We start from the raw sequence: 20405 nt of genomic DNA, 5'->3' as shown, positions 1-20405 counted from the left end.
GTCAGCAGTCAGTGGACTTTACACTAAGGATAATGAATTCTTCCACTATGCTTCCAAACATACACCGCAGTGCACAGAGAACTTACTAGGACCCCAAGGTACGGGATCTGAGGAACATGTTTGAAATCAAGCACTAGCAGTAGCCTTGCCCCAGAAGTTCAGCCAGATGTTAGCTCTTTAGGGAGACTTAACGATGCTGCTGCTTTCCCAAGTCTTGAGAGATGCTCGCTGCTCCCATCGCGTCTCTCCCGACCTGTGCTGCCCAGATGGCCTTTTGGGAGCGGGGTTTCCCACTGAACACAATGCAGAGGCAAGCACCGTTGCTAATGTGGTTTGTAGGCAGGCACACTTCCTTTGTGGCAGGAATGAATATAGTTAAGAAATGGTGTGGGAAACTCGGAGGTACACAGACTTCCACAGCCTTATGTTAGTCAGTCAGTTAGAACGCTAAAACGCTTGGGAGCAGGGATGGAGCGATGCTTCTGAATAGAGAACGGGAAAGACAGCAAAAGGTAGGAGACTCGAGTCGTGCCAAGCCCTGCAGATCATCCGGAGGTGAGAAATAAAATGAGTCCAAGCCTAAGGGCCCTACTTGGATCCTCACTGAAGCCGACAGAAACTTTGGACTCCATGAAGAGTGGAGCAGGCTGCTGGACTCTACCTCCAGAGCTATTTCCTCATCTCCCATAAACTGGTATAGATACAAATTACCTCTACACCTATGGCAGAATTTGTCAAAACTGTAATCAGCAAAATCTGAGCCTGAGTTTTCACCTGCCAAATGCGGGACTCTGGTCTGTTGTTTCCCATTCCTTTCATCCAAGCAACACAAAATAGTTTAGAAGTATTAATGAAAAGCTTCCCCATAATATTACTGGTAGAAAACCTGATCTAATTGTCTCAAAAGCCAAGCCCAGCTCCTACAGCTCAGTAGGGGTTGTAGGAAAGTCTCACGATATCCTCGTGGTCCACAGGAGCCATCTGTGTCCCTCCGCACTGTGCAGCAAGGAGACACAAAAATCCCGTTGCAGATCCGCGGTGGTGGCTGCCCGGCTGTGGTTCAGGGCTCCGTACTTCCACCCCCGCTCAAGGTGAGCGCACAAACCGACGCGTGGAGCTCGGGAATCGGCGCCCTGCGGTACCGGTGCGGGTGACGGGCTGCGGTGGGTGCCGTCGCACTCGGGCAGGCCGGCCTTCGATAACAAGAATAGCGAGACAGAGGGACTGAGCAGCCTGGGGTCTGGGCACCCCGACTGCCGAGCAGCACCGGGACCAGGGTCTCTCGGTACCTGCCAGTGGCTCCACGGAGAGCCCGGGCCAAAAACCACGTTCTCCTGCTGGGCAGTGCCTCACCTACGGCAGAGGATCTCCAAGCTGGCAGGGGGAAACCGGTCCTGTGTATAAACCCTGTGTTTAAATCACAGCAAACAGCAATTCAGATTAACATGCCAGGGTAATTAAGGCTTGGAGGAGCTTCTGTATCTGTTTGCAACAGTGTGCATAAGCTTACAAGCAGCCTGACTAATATCAAGGGTCTGTGTTTCCCAGGACACGTTAAACAAATCTGGGGAATTACAGAGGCTAACAGAGTCCGCAGCTCAGAGGTCTCAGTGTGGGCCAAAACCACCTCTGCCACCTTCAGTGGGACATTCCTCCTCAGCCTCGCTGCTGGGTGAGCAAGATTCTGCTCCTGCAGCTCCTTCCCCTATCTTTTCCTCCCGGCCCTTCCTCGCCCTGCTGCCTGGCAGTCCCCTGCTTGCACCCGGAACGAGTTCTGTTGGTCTGCATAGCGTCCTTCACTTTTTCCTTTTACTCGGGGTTTATTTTCCCTTCATGAAGTTTTTATAATCTGATTTTTCATTCTGTCACTCTTTCCCCCCTCTGTCTGTCACAGGCAGATGTGGTTTGAGGACAGGAGTGTCTCACAGACCCGCAGACTGTGTGAGTTTGGAGTCCCTTCCAGTTTCCCACACCGCTCCCCTATTCACCGCATTCAGGCGGGGGATAAAGGAAGTGTGCCATGCTACAAGCTGCATTAGAGACGGTGTTTGACTTCCCTTTGTACGGCACAAAACCCTTGCTCTGGGTAGACCATCTGCATAGCACTCACTGCAGAGAAAACCATTGATCAGGGCCTGTCAGCCCAGCTGGGGGAACTTGGGAAAGCAATTCCTTGTGCCACTCCAGCTCCTTCGGGCTTAACATCTGGCCGGAGGGGGAGGCGACCGTTGGTGGTTTAACAGTCTTGCTTCCTTTCAAGTTTGGGATGCTGTTTTGATCCCCGATAAGCCTTTCTGAAATCCTGATTTTAATAACATGGAAAGCATCCAGGAGACTAGGAATAATGCACTGGCTTTGCATTTTCAAAGTGCTTTACAAATACCAGCTAATGAATTCTCGGCAACCTCCTCTGTGAGATAAGGACGTATTATTAGCAATGTTTTACAAAGAAAGAAAAATAAGGCCGACAGGAGAAAACCAAAATGTCAGTATTTCACACAGCCTACTGGTTGCAGTGCTTCTATTGCCAAGGGGCTATTTGAGACATCTGGTTTGCAAAGATGCTCAGCACCCACTTTTGTTTTAATTAGCTTTGGCTTCTCTGAAAAGGAGCCAACTCCCTGGCTTGTGGGAGAATTTGGATTACTGGCCTGGACCACACTTGCAGTCATGCACCACCGAGATCAGCAGATGCAAAAGTTCTCCTTTGGACTAAAGTTCAGTAGTGGTTTTTGAAAATGTTATTTAGGACAATTTGTTCAAGCCCAGGAAATGGCTGAAAAGGAAGATGCACTCAAACCCTGGATCAGGAAATACTCCATGATCTATTGGACAGAAACCAACTAGATCTCTCTAGAAAGTAAACTAAGTTTGCATTTGTTTTTTCACACTCCTAAAGACCTACCAAAATCTCAGCCTTAAGCTGCAGCTGTCCTTAGTCCTTGTGCAGATCCATCTGTCAGCAGCATCTAATTCTGATCAGCGGCGTCCCAGCGGTTACGGTTATTCCGGGCTTGGAGCTCCTTGGAGCAGAGGATGCGGTGTGCCCCGAGTTACACAAACTTTCCCAGTTTATAAGGGAATTTCAGGCCTTGGACACTTGGCCTGAATAAAACCAGTGACTTCGACAGGAGAAAGGAGCCGTACTGCTTTAGGCAGCAGTCCGGTGCCATCCGCAGCTGCAGTGTTGTGCGCTGGTCACTGATCGCAAGCAGGAGTCGTCCACCCAGTCTCCTGGTGGCAGCTCCCGGGGGCTTCGTGCTACCAGCTACACCGGAGGTGTTCTGGGGGTCCTGGTCCTATTCTTAACCCTCTATGGACTGTTTTCTTCAGAGTCTGGTTCTGTTTATTGCACTGGATTCCCCCGATCCCAGCATCTGACAAGGTGCCTTGCCCTGTGGTGCAGTGATGAGGGCATCCAACTCTGCCTTGAATGGACCAAGGTCTGTCAGTTCTTGCATGTGCCCCTTTGCTATTCTTAACTAGGTTATCTAGCTTTGGAAAAACCATTCTTGCCTGCAAGGCAGGTGCTTGCTTTTCTCAGACATGATCTCTTCCTTCTACTGCCAGCTGAACACAGCAGAGATGTTCCTCAGTCCTCCAAACCCCACATGCCTGGCAGGGCAGGACCTGACTCCGAGCCCCAGGACAGTTTCTCCAGACACAGGTCCACTGTGCCCCGCAGCACGGTGACAGACGGCCGCCAAGCAGGAGAGCGTGGATCCCGCGGGCGCTTACATCTCAAAGCTCAGGCTGAGCCCAAGGGAAGGGGCATAAATAAATCTGCTGGGGTGTAAAAGAGAATCAGCTGCAGGTTACAAACTTGTCCCAAGGTAGGGAACAATCAAATGAGGCTCAGGGGACACCAGGGAAGTCTGTGACTTATCTCCCCCCTCCACCGCTGCCCTAGCTAGGAGTTGAGTGATTAAATGTCTGACACATGCAGATAGGATTAATTGCTGCTCTTATAAAAGGGGAGAGGTGACTGCCCTCCTATCTGGCACGAACACACCATCTCCATCTTGTCAATGACAGCAAGCGGTTGTCGGGGCCAGACCTCAGGAACCACACGCCCAATTCTCAACCTGCTCCTCTGAAATATTCGCTCTGCAGGACACCTTCTCCCTGCCAAAATGCTTGGCAGCACTCTTTGGTAAGCCTTGTGATTCTTATCACGAGACGCATAATACTGCTGGCCTTCAGTAAGACTTCACGTCCAAGCCTCATGATTCTATAAAGAGAAACAATTAATTATATCAATCCAAACAAAGTCCAAATGCTCAGTAATAAATAAAAAAATCCATCAAAATACTTCTATTTTTATTAGAAACATCAAAATGTTTTTGTTAAATCCCTATGAATTTCAGCCCATTTCTTGAAGCCCAAATTTTGACATTTGAAAAGCTGGCAGTGATGCCAGATCCTCGGAGATGCTGAGCCCGTTGTAAGAACAGAATACCACTGTCTTCCCAAAAAACCCCAAAACAAGGAAGGAAGTGCCTGAACTCTTCTGTGTTCGCTCCCTGCCCTCCTGTCAGCGACAGGCTGTCCTCCTGCCTTGCCCAGAGCCGAGCAGGGGACGGGGGTCTGCGTGTTGCAGGGGGCTCCGGGCAGCGTGTGCTCCCACTGAACTCAGCAGTGTCTGGGGTGCTTCAGAGCCAACCTCAGACCCCTCCGGCAGCGCGTGGGAGCCAAACGGGGTCCCTGCCCTGTGGCCGAGGTGCGGAGCAGTCACGTCACCGAGATCAGAGCTAACCTAGCACTGACTGGCGCAGCTGCAGAGCAAGGTGCAGCCGAGTCCCCCGGCAAAAGCAGAAAGTTAGGATACGTTCTGTGGCTGTTCCGTGTGGGTTTCTGAAGGAGGAGGGTGGTAAACACATAACGTGGTGGCTCCCGCAAAGCCTGCTCCCGGGGCAATGTGTTCCTTTGAGACATAATTGATTCCTGCCATCAGGCACCAGCCTGCTCTCCCCCAGGGTCAGCGCTTTCCCACATCCAAGCCCATTATCCCACAGCCCATGCCTTTTGTACAACACACTCCAGCTATTCATGTGCAAAGCAGCTGTAATCCCCAGACCTTTCAGAGTCAATATACCAGGAAATAATAAATCCCTCTTGTGCACTCTTGAATATGCCGAGAGGTGCCTTGTGGGAATTTCAGCTGGGCAGAAAAATAATAAATTCTCCTTAATTTTTAATTACGTGTAATACTCACTGTAGAAAGACTATGTCCTCGGTGCACGACTATTTCAGGGTCACCCTCACAAGCAGCTACAGAAATTGCTTCTGCCTCTAACAACCCTGAAAATGCAGATCAAATTGTCTCATATGTTTCTTAATGATCAAAGTCCGCTTTCCTTCACTTACACACCTGGGAGCGGCAGTATATTAAGCATTCTGGATCTAAAGAAAAATTAATTAAAAAAGGTTAAATCCGTGAAGAATGTACTTTACAGTAATAAGAGACCCCTTTTTGCCAGGGTTCTAATGTCTAAAGGAGGCAAGATAATGCCATGCTAATGACATTTAATGGAATATTTTATACAATAGGTCTAATAACAACAAAACCTTTTCCCCTGAAAGCGGCAGATTTCACTACGCTTCTGCTCTGTTGGTTCAGACAGCAGAATTATGCTCGGCTTGTGAGGGCAGGAGAAGCCAGTCCTGAATAGCAAGTTCTGCAGGATAATTTCTTTATATACCACCTCCCAAGCCAAACCATTTTTTAAACTATTTACTCTGTAGAATGCAACATCACTGAAACACCCTGAGCAGAACGTGGTAGGCAGGGTTAGGTGCGCCGAGGGGGCTGGGAGAAGGGATCTTCGTCTGTGACACCAAAACAAGCCGTGGCTCCTAGATTGAAAACTGTCCAAGGATCTGTGGGGTTCACCTCAAACTGGCAGCACCCTGTCTTTTCAGACCTTATCCAAGATCCCGGTCATAAGAGTATGAGGATGATGAAGGGATGTGGTAACACTGCAGGGATCTGCAGCACTAAAATCCAAGAATCTTAAACATTAGGACACGTCCACCTGGCAATAGTAAGGCAGCAGTGTGGCACAACATACAGACCCAGTAGTTTTATCAAGCATTCAGTTGCCATGTGGACGTGTCAGGACAGGTCTCCTTGGGACCCTGGTCGGTGTTCTCATTGCCACCGTCTTCCTCAGTGACGCTGCGCTAGCGCATCCCCTGTGAAAGCGAGATCAGAGCTAGCTTGGTGCTAAAAAGCCTTCCCTTCTCCCCACATCAGCAAGCCTCACCAGCAAGGCTAGCTGTGGGCTGGCCCGAAGGAGAGCCAAGCCTGCTTGAGAGCAGACTGCACGCAGGACAGACCCCGCAAGGCCCTGGCAGCCGAGATGACAAAGGGGTGTCCCGGGGAAGAAGCATCTCTGCCAGGCTCTCAGTGGATGGGGAGGACAGAAACTCCCCAGCGAGACGGCGAGAAGAGGCCACCAGTAGCACTTCCACTGCAGAGGAGCACCATCCCCAGGGCTGCTGCTCCTCCACTTTGCTCTCCTGGGGATTCAGCAGTACCCAGAATCACAGAATGGTAGGGGTTGGAAGGGACCTCTGTGGGTCATCTAGTCCAACCCCCCTGCCAAAGCAGGGTCACCTACAGCAGGCTGCACGGGACCTTGTCCAGGCGGGGCTGGAATATCTCCAGAGAAGGAGACTCCACAGCCTCCCTGGGCACCTGTTCCAGGGCTCCGTCACCCTCAGAGGGAAGAAGTTCTTCCTCATGTTCAGATGGAACTTCCTCTGCTTCAGTTTGTGCCCGTTGCCCCTTGTCCTGTCGCTGGGCACCACTGAAAAGAGCTTGGCCCCATCCTCCTGACACCCACCCTGCAGATATTTGTAAGCATTTATTAGGTCCCCTCTCAGCCTTCTCTTCTTCAGGCTGAACAAGCCCAGCTCCCTCAGCCTCTCCTCGTAGGAGAGATGTTCCAGTCCCCTCACCATCCTTGTAGCGCTAACTGATGCCAGAAAAGCACAGGGCTGCTTCAGCCCCCTCCCTAACCCCCCGACAGACCCCGGCTCAGCACCGCTCCCGTTTCCCAGCAGAGCAAACCGGGGCAGGGGGATGCAAAGCAGCAGCCCCCGGGTCAGCCAGTGCCGCCGCTGAGCTCGGTGTGCCCGCTGCCCACCCTCTGCCCCCTCGCCCCACACCGCCCCGTGAAGAGATCCGAGAAGCCCCTGCCTGCACGGCCAAACCTGCACTTTTCAGCCTTACGTGGTGAAAAAAACCATGTGAGATCATGGTGCCTCGACAGGAGCGCAGGCTCCACAAAGGGGTTATTAGCACCAGGCTGCGTGGGTTTGAATTTCTCCGCGTTTCCCATACTTTTCCCCCATTGATAACATTTCTTGTTGGGACAATAGAAGTGTGCCTTGCAACTACTCACGACATTAGTGACGGTGCTTGAGCCTGAATGATTTAAAGGGAAAGAATCCAACTCCCAAAAGACCATCTGGCTATCAGTTATAATACAGCAATAAAGGTCAGGGCTGCTTCTCAGGAGCTGGGGAAGGGAGGTTTTCTGACACCGACGAGTCTCTTCAGGTAGTTTGGTACATGTCTACCTGTCTGCTCCTAGCTTCAAGGCCTGCCACCATTGCTCCCTTGCTAGGAGAGGGCTAACACAGGACTTCGGGAGGAAGGCCAGCCAAAGAGTACAGGAGAAAGGGCAACACCTTCTTTTAGCTGGCAAAAGCTAGGGCACGGTCTCTGAGCTGTATCTTACTTTGTATCATAATCCTTTGACCGGTTCAAAGTGTTCATGAGATGTCTCGTCTCCTGGCTTTCCCACAACACAGGGAATAAAGGGCTCCGAGGACAACATCTGCCCTGAACAAAGAGCTGAGCCCATTCAGACCCCTACAATGAAATCCACAGAGCTGGCGATTCCAGTGACACATCCCTCCTTCCTGTCAACTCCCCATTAAACTCAGGCTTCACTTCAGGATTTCCAAGTAAGAAATTTTCTGTGGCTTTCTCACCTCACTGCACGCTTCCCTCCAGCGTTTCCCCTTCCAGATCCTCACAAGCAGCACACAGGGAGCAGATGAGCATGCCCCTGCCCCGGGCGCTGCCGGCTCGATGCTCAGACGGCACGATGCAGCGCAGCTCTCCTCAGGTAGGTCCTGGGTTATTTTTGGTGCTGCCTCAAGGACTGCATCCAGGCAGAGATTTTTCCTGTAAGACAAAATCAGAACTGACCTAAACTGTCCACACAGCTTCATTCTTTTTCTTGCCTTTACCACAAAGGAAATAATGTTTGCTTAATTTTAACTGAAATTGTCATGCAAATACAAGCAAGCAGCACTATCCCCCTTCTCCAGCTAAGGAAATGGAGTGGGGATGACATGCTGAAGGTTACACAGGGAGGCAACCAGGTGGTCTCTGAGATCCCACGTTCTGCAAACTGCGGCAGGTCCGTTCTGCAGCGGGGCAGTGCGATGCTCCTTGGTCAGACGAGACCGGAGCACACCAGAAATCTCTGCAAGAAGCAGAACTGACCTCCTTGGTGAGGTCTGAAGATGGGCCTCTGCTGCTAAATCCCATTCACAACATGCCTCTGACTTCCCAAGGCTAGGGCTGCTGAGTCGAATCTGGTGCTATTCTTCACAGAATCACAGAATGCTTGGGGTTGGCAGGGCCCTCTGTGGGTCACCCAGCCCAACCCCCTGCCCAAGCAGGGTCACCCAGAGCAGGCTGCACAGCACCACGTCCAGGTGGGTCTTGAATACCTCCAGAGAAGGAGAATCCACAGCCCCTCTGGGCAGCCTGTTCCAGGGCTCTGTCAGCCCACCTTAACCACCATTCTTGTAAATGCCCATATGAAAGAAAGAGTTGAGAAGGGACAAGAGCGAGCTGCGGGGTGACTAGGCATGGGCCCAGTTCTGCTAGGAGGTGGGTGGTTGTCCTTAATAAAGGCAATGGGAACACTGGTGCAACAGGCTCACAGACCTCAGCGTGTAAAGAGAGAAACAGAGTCACCATTTCCATTTGCTTCCCACTCCCTCTTTCTTCACCCTGTCAGTCCAACATCCCACCAGCCCGACTGCAGATTCTCCACAGCATTTAGAAGCACTGTGCAAACCAACCTGTCGCTTCACACCAGTGACACTTTGGCTCACCCGTTAACAGTGTGATGACTGGATCGACCAGTACAAATGCACCCACACGCTGGCAGATGGCACCTGGGAGGCCGTCTGTAACGTGCCCTCTCTAGAACGGGTCGAGAGATGCCCTGGTGCTGTTGAACTTGACCCTAACAGTGCTCCCCCTCTCCTCCTTCTCCCTCCTTCCCCCCGACGCGTGCCTCCTCCACGCCACCAACACGACGGGCACACGCAGGGCCCCGGGAAGGCAGCGCGTCCCAGACAAGCAGCTGGAGGGTCAGCGTTTTCCCAGATCCCTGGGCAGCCCCAAAGAGCCACGCCGCACGCTCCACCAGTCAGCCTGGGCAGAAGGTTATTCTCTCCGGGGCATTTGCACTCAGTGTACCATGCGCTAACAGAGGCTTCCTCTATTGTTCAGCTGGGGGCCTGGATTGGCTGCGTGGCTGTGGGAAACACCAGCCATCCCCAGACTCACGTCTCTGCTGAAGCTCCCCGACGTATAAATAGAGGCAGTCGGTAAGCACGGAAGCGCAGCCTTTACGCTCGGCACAGCAGCCCACCGTGGGGGTCTCTGCCCAGCGCCGAGAGCACGAAGAATGGCTCCCAGTACCACCCTCATGATCCACATGGAGGAGAAACTGCTGCCAAAAGAAAAGAATAAAGTAGAGCGCTTGACAGGATTGGAAAGGCTGGTCTGCGCCCTGTGCAATGCGCTGCCGCTCTCAAATAAATACTACATGGGACAAGACAAGGAGGGAGAAAGTGCTCTGGGGGAGGGCAAAGAGGTTAAAGAGATACAGGAGACTGTATAGGCTCATAAAAATTCAGTTGAGCAGGGAACATGTAGGCAGCATGACCAAGCTCTTCTACCAAAAGAAAGCATCTTTGAACACGTGTATATCAGGGCATCAGCAGGGGAAAGTAGGTCAGGTCTCAGAAAATCCTTAACAATCTGCTCCACCTCTCTTACAGCTGAGGAAGCCGGTGGTGGAGAAAATGCGCCGCGACCGGATTAACAGCAGCATCGAGCAGCTGAAACTGCTCCTGGAGAAGGAGTTCCAGAGGCACCAGCCCAACTCCAAGCTGGAGAAAGCCGACATCCTGGAAGTGGCTGTCAGCTACCTGAAGCAGCAGAGCCAGCTGCAGGGCCAAGGTGAGTGCAGAGCAGCTATTGCACACCATGTGAAGGCTGCTCCCACGGGCTCTTATTGCCACCATGCCATGTTTTGGCCATGACCTTAACCCACTGCATTTGCTTCTTCCTTTCTTTTCTAGCGTTCATTCACAAGAGCCTAGAGCAAGACTTTAACAGTGGATACCTGCGGTGCCTCAAGGAAGCTATGCATTTTCTGTCTTACTACGAACCCAAGAAGGAAACCCAGGTGCAGCTACTCAAGCATTTCTGCAAGGCTCAGCTGGGTGCAGATGTCCTGTACTCGCTGGCTCTGCGTAGTCCACCTCTGTCACCCTGTCTGTTAGCCAGGAAGCAACCTGCCCAGAAGACCACAGCTGCTGCTCCTACCATCTGGAGACCCTGGTAGACCTGTTCGACTTCGCTTTATTCCTATGTTTTGCTACAAAAACTAGAGGGACCTGTGATTTAATAGTTCCTCTTTAAAGTAGGAAACATTGCTTTCCAAAGGTGGGAGGGGGGCAGTTATTGTTTTTCTGTCACAAGAAATGAGGGTCACTGAGTTGTTTCCCTTCATAGTGAAGGAATGTGTTTGTGTCTTGCAGCAAATTTGCTGCTTTTATCGGTGGCTCCCAGCCAAAGAGAGGACCAAGTTCCGCAGTGATTTAGAGAGCCAAACGCCCTTCGGTCTCCATCGCCCTTTTGCGTGGCAAGGCTGCTGAGCCTGTGGCTGGCAGTGGAAATCTTTCTACTAACTCCTTGGGTCACTGGTTCAAGTGCTCCATTGTCTCCAGACAATGTATTGACCTTCCTAAAGAAGGAGCACTTTGAAGAATGTATTTTGTATCATAAAGAGACTATTGAGCCTTTACCTTTTGAGTGAAAGTTGCTATTAAGTAATGCTGATTCTTCTGAAGTTCCCATGCTATTTTTAGTATACCTTCTTACAGAAAGCTGTGATGAGAACAGATAGCTCTAGGGAAAACTCTCTTCATGTCAGTATGTGCTGCTCTCAGTTGAGGGAGAATCGATGCCTTTTGTAAAGGAAACGCCTGTGATATACCTTGAGGAAAAGGGGGAGGAAGGGAGGCAACAACTACTTTATAATCATTCACTGAACATGCTCAAGAGCTTAAAAAGCTTTTATAAAGTTGCGATGTATTCATCCTGTGTGATGTTCAACTTTGGTGTCTTCACTGTTCAATACAATAAAAATGGTTTTAGTCACTAATCCTTTGGTTTGAAATCACTAACATGGCTAATACTCCTGAACGAAGCGCAGGATGTAGACTCCTCCTGCAGTGGGGAAGCTAGGAGGAGATGCAGTGTTTCTGAGCCCTTCATTCCAGTACAGGGTTTGTATTTGTGAAGTTCATTTGGCAGAACAGGATTTCAGATCCTGCAAAGAAGCAACCTCTGGAACAGTCATCAAAAATTAAAATGGAGGTGAAATTGAAGTGAGATACTGAGAGGCGTAGACCCAGATACTTAACAGCAACTTCTCCAGGCTTCAGCAAAGCACTAATTTCACAGCCTGTTTATTTCCACCCATTGCCCATTACTTTACCCACCAACCTGGCTTCAGTCTTGTACTTTCTGTCCATTTAGGAGGTAGCAACATGCAAAACTCCGAATAACTTCCAAAGAGTTTGGCACCTGACTCTGCTTGGGGATCTCATCCTCCTCTTTCAAACCACCTGCAATGGGGTGAACTAGTTTTTGTTGTCTCTTAATTTTCGCACCTTCTATTACCTAAACACAAATTCTGTTAGGCAACAGGATTGCTTTCTTTACTGAAGGGAAATCTGCCCATATATGGCTAAAAGTATACATAATTTGATAGCAAACAGAGACTGAAAAAGCATTTCCTCTCTGAAATTATTTCCCCATACTCTTTTCTTCAAACAGTTTATTCTCTTTCTCCGACATCCACCTAAGGGCCCAAAACATACCATGAATAGGGCCTGCGCCTCAGAGTTGAGAAAGTGCCACTCTCCACCAGGCCTTCAAGATGTTTTCTATCCAGCCTGTTGTAGAGATGGTTTCTCTGCCAAGAATCTTTTAGCTGAGCCTCCCTTGATTTTTTCACCCCGTCTCAATTCAGAAAACCAGTCTAGCATATCCTTTTACACAGCGGCTCACAACAGCCTGCCTGGCTGGCACCAGCTGGGTGACCCAAGGGAAGCAGCCAGAGAGGCACTGCAGCATCCCTGCGCGGTCTCCGCTCGAGCCCTGCAAGCCCCTTCTGCGATCCCCTGCGTGTGGGCCGTGATTCCTGTCTCCCAAGGATGAATTCAGCCACGCTCTGGTGATGCGAGGAAGAGGAGCATGTGCTCTAAGGGATGTGCTTGCCCTGCTCCCACACAGCTACACAAAGAGGGAAGGGCTGAGGTGAACAAGCAAAAAGGGATTCAGAATGTGTTTGGGGAAGCAGGAAGAAAAGCACGAGAAGTGGATCCTAAAGCCACCTCGAGCGCCTTAGATACCAAGTCTCTCCAAAACACAGCACTTTCCCCAGTAACAGTCACTCACTTTTGCTCAGAAGAGTTCCCATTCATTGCTCAGTGGGGACTATTAACCTCTTATTTTCCCTTCTCTTCAACGTAAAACAAATCCGCACAAGCAATCAGTTCACAAAACTGTTATCTAACCACGGCAACACATTGATTTGGGTATGTGACAGGGAACCCTCTCATTCTTCCAGAGATCCAGTAACAGCATGAAACACCACTGATCAACAATTTCAGCTCTCCTCAGATCCCCTGGGAGAGATGCCATGAAAAACTTTGTTTCTAACATATGCTTTTTTTCCTTAAATGAAAGGAAACCTAGAAGATCTGATCTTGTCAAATGGCTGCTTAGTTAAGCACTAAGCAGGCTCAGATCTGATAAACCGACAAGATCAAACTGCATTTAAACACTGCTAGCTGCACCTGGCCAGTCCTCACATGATTTGTAATTAAACCCTTTGTTATACGTATGGAAAGGACCAAAAAGCCAGCTAGCCAGGTCACGAACGTAGTGCTCTACCTCATCACGGCTGTGTGAATCATTTTGGTTCTTACTTTACCCTGAACGCACAAGATGGTTGAGTGCTCTTCATCCATCTGCCAGTGCAATACAAGGTGGGGTTTTGGTAGTCCTGCAGTTCACTAGGAGCTGATACCAATGCTGCAGATAGAGCTGAGCTTCTTAACGAACGACTAAATAATTCAGAAGAGATATTTTTAGAATTTGTGGCTACTTAAGTGATCTTGAAAAGTCACTCCACCTTGCTGTGCTCAACTTGCCTTTGTCAATTAGTAGAAGCTTCTGAATCCCAGCAAAACTCCAGCTGTTCATCCACGCCTGGGCATTCTGAAATCTAGCCTAGCTTGCGGATAGGAAGTCTGAGGGAGTTCAGACTCAGTCACAATGCAACGTGCCCCACAGCACAGCACAACCTGACTGTGCACCACAGGGACGAGGAATGGAGTCACACGGGGCAGGGAGAGGTCTGCTGCTGTTATGTGGCATCTGCAGCTCATGTGGCACCACCCCAGTACACCACATGTGAAGGTCACAGTTGGCAGCATCACTGCAGTGCGTTTAAAACTGACAGCATAAGCAGAAAAGAGAAAAGGAACCCAAATAAGAGCTGCACAAACTGGAAACTGCTGGATTTGAACCCGGTCCCTCCAGTTCTAGGGTAACACAACAACAGGCCATAGAAGTGACGACTGTGCAAAACCCCAGTGAGCTCCCAGTCAGGCTTCTCAGCCCAGAATTCCTGCCACCCATATTGGCACAAGCCTGGAGAGACACAGCCACCGTCCCTCAGACCACAGGGTCTGACTCGCATTTACACGGAGGCCGTATTGCATTGCTCCGGCTATAGCGGGGGAGCCGATCGTGCTCAGCTGTTGGCGTACGTGAGATTCAGACCTACCGCTTGCAGAGTGGTATTAAGGGAAGGAAACAGCAAGCGCTTTCTTTCTGGGCAGGGGGGAGAAACCAAACCCCACCAGGAAGCCTCCATTTGCTCCAGGGAGTCAAGATCCATGGCTGGTGCAAGTGCACTGCTTCTGTTTTTCGCCAGCCAAAGACGTGCCCCTGTGGACTTTAATTTACCAATTAATTGAGAGCTAAAAGCCAGACCTCCAGTTTCACCAGTCTTCGCACAGCAAAGGTTATGTTTACAATTTATTAATTATTATCACTCGTACTAATTGAACGCAAAGTTGCTTCTTGCTCCTCCATCCCCTGGGGTGACCCTCCCCTGCTCCAGCACATTCCCGCCCTTAGGGAAGATGTTGTTTATTATGCTGATCCCACAGCCCAGGAATACTCTCCTGACAAAGCCCCTATTAACCTCAGAGTGTGGGCCTGAGTTTCTCAGAGTTTCCCACACTTTCTTCCCTATTTATGACATTCAAAGGGACCACAAAGGAAGCGTGCCTCACAACAGCCCACATTAGTGACGCTTTTTGGCTCTGCATTGTGATGACCAGCAATTCCTGTCCCGATAGACCATCTGGAGAGCTATTTTCCCAAGGAGCACATTGATCGATCAGTATTATGCCAGAGCCCTTTTAAAACTTGGGAACGTTATGCTCTTTGACACTAAATAGGTGTCTCGAGAGGGGTTGTCAGAAAGATTTTAAACCATTTAAGGAAGGCACAGAAAAAATAAAAATCGTAATTATTTCTTTAAAAACGCCATCAATAGCATTTGTGAGACAGTCTGACATGAATGTAGAAAATGCTCTAAAATAAAAATGCTCTAAAAGTGAGACAGAAAGGAAAGCTTTAAGCCATCAAGTTGTTTGCTGTAAGTACAGCCCCAGATGTACAGGAGCACTTCTTTTTAGATCTGCATAACATAGACAATGAAATTCTGGTTTTCTGTACTCTGATCTAATAGCCCGCTTTCCTCCCGACCTGTTGCTGCACTGCAATACACCGGGTTCCTCTCCACGGAAAGCTACGGATCAGAGGGGCTAAGAAAGCTGCCAATTGGTATTACAAGTAGTAGCAGCTTTGGTGAAAACAGCACATGTAGTAAGTCTGCACCTGGGCTGAAATTGCCACCTGCGTACCGGAAAGCTCCGTAGCCCAGTACCAGTTTCCCAGACTCACGGTCCTCCAGCTGTTTTGATTGATGGGCTATGGTGAACACAAGCCTACCGATGATAGTCCTGGGGCTGGCGAGTTACCTCTCCCGGCTCCTCTGCGGCTGCTCCTCAGCTCAAAGCAATCTGGGGCACACAGACTGCACACCATAGCTCAGGGTCAAAGGGTGAGCATCTACAGTCGGAGACAACGTGGTGGTTCCTGCCTTAGGAAAAGCCAGGACTCCTGCCCGAGACGCGAGGTCTGTAAGTACAGATACTGACAATCGTTTGCAGATTCTGTTTCCCCTTAAGCTTTTCGTATCTGTACCAAGACAGGGTGGAGACCCCTCTCTGCTTTCATGTGTGATTTTGAAGACTGCATCTTCACGATGCAGCTCACGGCTGTGATGTGATTTACAGTGGAACAAGGCCACCAAGAAAGGAAGCCTCTTTGCCCACAGCATAGCTGTCGTCTCGCAGGAGCAGGTCCAGATTTTACACCAGCCTCCAAAGAAGGGAGACATTAGTTAGTCAACATTATTTGGTCTGTGAACATTATTTAGTCAACTCCACATGTTTGGCAGTTTTTGGGATTTGTTTCTTTCAATCCTTCATTCCAAAACCAGGGAAACCCCTGCTTCTGAGCCTCAATCAATCAATCTTTCATTCTGGCTCTGCATCAGCAGTCAGAGGGAAGCACAAACTCCTCCCAGAGAGATGAAGGACAGTGACAAGGATTGGGATCAAACACGTGCTTCTGTGGGACAGACAACTGCGCCAACAGCTGAATTTTAAAAAAGCGCAAACTGAGCAAACTAGTTACAGACTTTTAACAACGAGCAACTGAACTGCCCAAGGCACAGGAATTTTTTCGTCACCAAAATCCTTGCAAAAAGTGCATACTGCACCCTGTTCCATAACGAATATATTCTAGGGACAGCCTTAGTCTAGAAAATTTATTATTCTGAAGCATCAGTTGGGAAATATCATTGCCACTAGGTTTTCAGGCCTTAAGAATCAAACCAGACGTGGCAAGGGAAGATATTTGTTTCTCTTTTCTCCATCAACAGCGTACAGAGGGTAGGTGAAGCAAGGGGGAGCCGAAGCTTTGCTATCTTTTCAGCTGACAGAGAGAGGGGGAGAGAAGCTGGGAGTTTGTGAGCCCAGAGGGCTGTTGTCTGCGAGCTGGCTGCAAGGCAGCGTGCCCAGTTCACCATTCACATCAGATGGTGCAAGTCCACCCTTGCGAGGATTTCCCACATTGCCCCATTCACAGTGTTAAACTGCCAACAAAAGAAGTGTGCCTCTGTGGGTCCCGAGAAGAAAGCCAACGCCTGCTGCACCATCTGCCCAGCACTTCAAGGAAGGGCTAATGCTTTAATCACTGGGAGCTGGTTTAGCCCTTTGGAGCGCAGGGGCATTGTGCTGGGGATAGGATGGCATTATTTAAACCCACTCATTTCATATTTCCAGAACTGAAAATTGGGTCAAAGCTTCCCTCCCATCTCGCTCTGCCCGCTGCTGCTGCAAACATATTCCTTGCCGTACGGTGCGTGGCAGGACCTGCTGTCCACTCCATCTCACGTGACCCGAGAGAGACGTACAAAGCCCTGTGCTTGACTTTGCGCTCCAATAATGGCACAAGTACATGCAGCCAGGGATTGCCCCGGCCGTGAGTAATAATGCCGCTTGCAAGCTGACAAAATAGCTCAGGGAACTGATTTTGAACAGGACTCATACTCCCTGTTCAATTATAGGTTTTTGACAACCATCAGCAATTAAAATTGTTACCCCCTACGTGATCCATCTAAACACAAAATACCTTTGGGTTGGAAAGGGAGGAGGGGAGAATGAACTGCCACGAGAAGCCAGGAAGTTCAAAGGGGCTTTGTAAGCTTCGGGTTAATAACTAGTTACAGGATCATCCTGTGCAGGATCATATCCTTTTATGCAACAACCCTATGTGTGCAGGAACACGTTGCTCGCTACATCCCCACAGACACAGGTTCTGGTCCTGGCTTACTGAGAGGGATGCTGAGGGCAGGTGAAGCAGGCTGACTGCAATTGGCAGCGAAATGGAAGGTTTCCTTTCTGGTTTTGAAACAGACACAGGAGAGCGCTAGTTCGTTTTCAGGTTTTTGTCTTAGTAACAAACAGATATTCAAAAATAACATCCCTGACCTGACACCCTATTAGCATAATCTAGGTTTGCTCCCTGTTCTAGCCTCTGACCACACAACACGCATTAAACAACAAAAAAATATGCCCATGCACAGCTCCCGTTAAACCCACAGAGCTCCACACGCTATCGCTGAACGATGTATACCATAAAGCGTAACTGGGAATCTGTCAATACAAAGCCTCACATGCCTGACTGACAGATCTTAAATGTGACTGGCTTTGTATTGGATTGTGCTGGGGAGAGGGGGAACAGCAGACCTGAGCAGGCAAACAAGAACACCCTGAAAAAAAAGTCTCAAAAAAGCAGCTTTAATCCTGGATTCTATCTGGTCCTTTCCACTTCGTTACCCGTGTTCATCGCAATACGCGTGGCACAAATACCGAGCAAGCCCAAGACTGCAGAGTCACCGGACATCCTAGCACCTGCATTTACATTCTGCAAGTGGGATAATACAAGCAGAGTAATAGACAAGAATTGACTTTTGACTGCATCTCAGTCATCTGTAAGGGGAAAATATATTTAGGTGCTCCACGTGGAGACTCGGGACCAAGGGAACCGTGAGGCATTTGCAAAGTGGCATGAAATTAAATCAGACTTGTTTGGGAAAGGCATCATAATCATTACATGTCATGGGGTACCACAGGAAGGCCCAGATTACCCCTAAAAAGGCAAGGAAGAGCTCCGAATATAACTTGTAGAGGGACTTAAAAAGTATTTAAACAATGGAGAACAACATATTTTAACCTAACTGCTTAGCGCAAATTGCTTTAAAGTTTCTTCCCTTGATTTTAGTCTTTAGTTGCCCAAAAATTATCTGGTACTGTATTCATCTAAGCACGGTTTAATGTCAATGAAAAGGTTTAGTCCCTCTAATTCAGCATCTTTTCCTTTTCAACCTCTCTTATGGTCGCGGGCACAGAGCATTATCTCTTCCTGGGATCAGTCTTCTGTGCTTAATTTCACCACAGCCTGGGAAAAAGCAGCACATTGAGATGTTGACGTTCCCAACACCAGGCAGAAGTTTGATTATAATGACGGCGAACGCTTTCCCACGTTCTTACCCCAGCGCGGTAATGCCAAGCCCTATTGTGTCCCACACTCCCCAGTCCACCTGCTCCTTTGGGAGCAGGGTATTATCCCCAGGCAATTCACAGTCGATTTGCCATGCTGTAATAGATGCCTCCGCTATTGTCCCGGGGCGTGCGTGGATTGGCTCTCGACTGTGGGAAACTCGAAGTCGCCCAGGACCCATACATTTGCATGCAGCCGCTGCGTATAAATAGAGGAGCTCCCGGCTCCCTTCTCCACCCGCTCACCAGCAAGCTCCGAGCTGAAACCAGCACTTGGGATAATGGCACCCAGTGCTCTCTCCCTGGAAATCCTAACACCCAAAGAGAAGAACAGAGTAAGTATCTGCTGCCTCTGTGACTGCGAGGGCAAAGAGCTAAGGGCCAAGCTCCTTTAGCAGCGAGTTACACAGAGATGGGAAGGGGGAAGTCTCACACTAACCGTCCTCTTCCCTTTCTGTGTTACAGCTCAGGAAGCCAATTGTGGAAAAACTGCGCCGCGACCGGATTAACAGCAGCATCGAGCAGCTGAAACTGCTCCTGGAGAAGGAGTTCCAGAGGCACCAGCCCAACTCCAAGCTGGAGAAAGCCGACATCCTGGAGATGACCGTCAGCTACCTGAAATACAGCCGAGGTGAGTACAGCCCCCCATCGTGCACGCTGCCCTTGCTTTTAGGCAAAACTCCAGCCTGAGTCTCCCCGTGTAACACTTCTCTCCTCCTCTGCCCTTGCAGCTTTTGCAGCATCTGCCAAAAGCCTGCAGCAGGATTATTGCGAAGGGTATGCCTGGTGCCTCAAGGAAGCTCTGCAGTTCCTGTCTCTCCACTCGGCAAACGCAGAAACCCGGATGAAGCTGATCTGCCATTTCCAGAGGTCACAAGCAATGCCTAAGGACTCTGGTTCTTCTTCTGCACCCGCTTCCACCCACCAGCCCCCGGCAAAACAAGCAGCACTGAAACCTTCCGGCAGCCTCTGGAGGCCTTGGTAGGCCGAGAGTACACTTCTGTGTTTCCTGGACATTGCTCGTACTCCAGAGGAGATGGTGACTTGCCATACAAGTCCCCCCGCTCCTCTCATGAGTAGGGAAGAATGTTTTCCTTTTGCAGAGCATTACTATGCTTGGATGTCTGCTTCCCTTCTTCCAGAAGGACTGAAACAATCCCACCACGTGGAGAGAAAGTTATTCTAGAAGAATACGAGATGTAATCCTCCTGCTAGGAGGACTGAGAGGAGTTGTTCAGAGAGGAACACCGCCTGTTCTTAACCTTAGTGAGGTTGTGTGCGTGTATCTGTTGAGAAAGCAGTAACTTCTAAGACGCTCAGGCTAGCGTTTTCAAAAGTGTCCGCTCAGGAGGAGCCTTCCTGCTGACCTGACCTGTCCCACCCGAGGCTCCGAAGCGTCCCAAGCTGTCCACACCTGCACTGCCCGGCTGCAGCCGTGGGGACCCAGGGTGTCTCGAGCAGAGCAGCCAGTCTGACTGGACACTTTTGAAAACCTAGCTTTCCTATGGGTGCCGTAACGGGTTCTATAATATTTGTAGACTGTACTGAGCATGCTCGGAAAATGGTTAAACTCTAACTCAAACTACGTAGAGGAAATTCCTCAGGATGTCTTGCTCACAGAGTCAGAGTAGTGTTTGTGAGGTTCAGGATATGTATGCCTTTCATAAAGGCAAAAGCTCATTTTTATATCCTTATAGGAAAGAAAGTTACGGCTGCATTGTCGATTTTACAAGAGGTAATATTAAAGCTTTCCATGAAAGGCAGGTGTACAAATTGTATTTACTTGTTAGTACCCTAGC

General features: G+C 49.6%; 1 protein-coding gene across 1 annotated transcript; it reads left to right on the top strand.

Moving 5' to 3' along the window:
- The first annotated feature begins 9684 nt into the window (after nucleotides 1–9684).
- Nucleotides 9685–19621, top strand: LOC104329327 (uncharacterized). The gene is made up of 7 exons (XM_075437288.1): nucleotides 9685–9791; nucleotides 10102–10288; nucleotides 10405–10666; nucleotides 15165–15301; nucleotides 18820–18941; nucleotides 19072–19237; nucleotides 19338–19621. Exons 1-7 carry the CDS (start codon nucleotides 9726–9728, stop codon nucleotides 19589–19591), a joined length of 1194 nt encoding a protein of 397 aa, XP_075293403.1. The 5' UTR covers nucleotides 9685–9725; the 3' UTR covers nucleotides 19592–19621.
- The last annotated feature ends 784 nt before the right edge of the window (nucleotides 19622–20405 follow it).

The sequence above is a fragment of the Opisthocomus hoazin genome, chromosome 16, assembly GCF_030867145.1.
Source record: "Opisthocomus hoazin isolate bOpiHoa1 chromosome 16, bOpiHoa1.hap1, whole genome shotgun sequence".
NCBI lineage: Eukaryota > Metazoa > Chordata > Aves > Opisthocomiformes > Opisthocomidae > Opisthocomus > Opisthocomus hoazin.
Note: the sequence above shows the minus strand (reverse complement) of the source record. Positions and strands in the feature narration are given on the sequence as shown.

Coding starts and splice junctions, on each gene's coding strand:
- LOC104329327 (XM_075437288.1), top strand. CDS start 9,726: ATGGCTCCCAGTACCACCCTCATGATCCACATGGAGGAGAAACTGCTG. Junction 10,289..10,404: donor GCTGCAGGGCCAAGGTGAGT/GCAGAGCAGCTA, acceptor TTTCTTTTCTAG/CGTTCATTCACAAGAGCCTA. Junction 10,667..15,164: donor CCTACCATCTGGAGACCCTG/GTAGACCTGTTC, acceptor CTGATCTAATAG/CCCGCTTTCCTCCCGACCTG.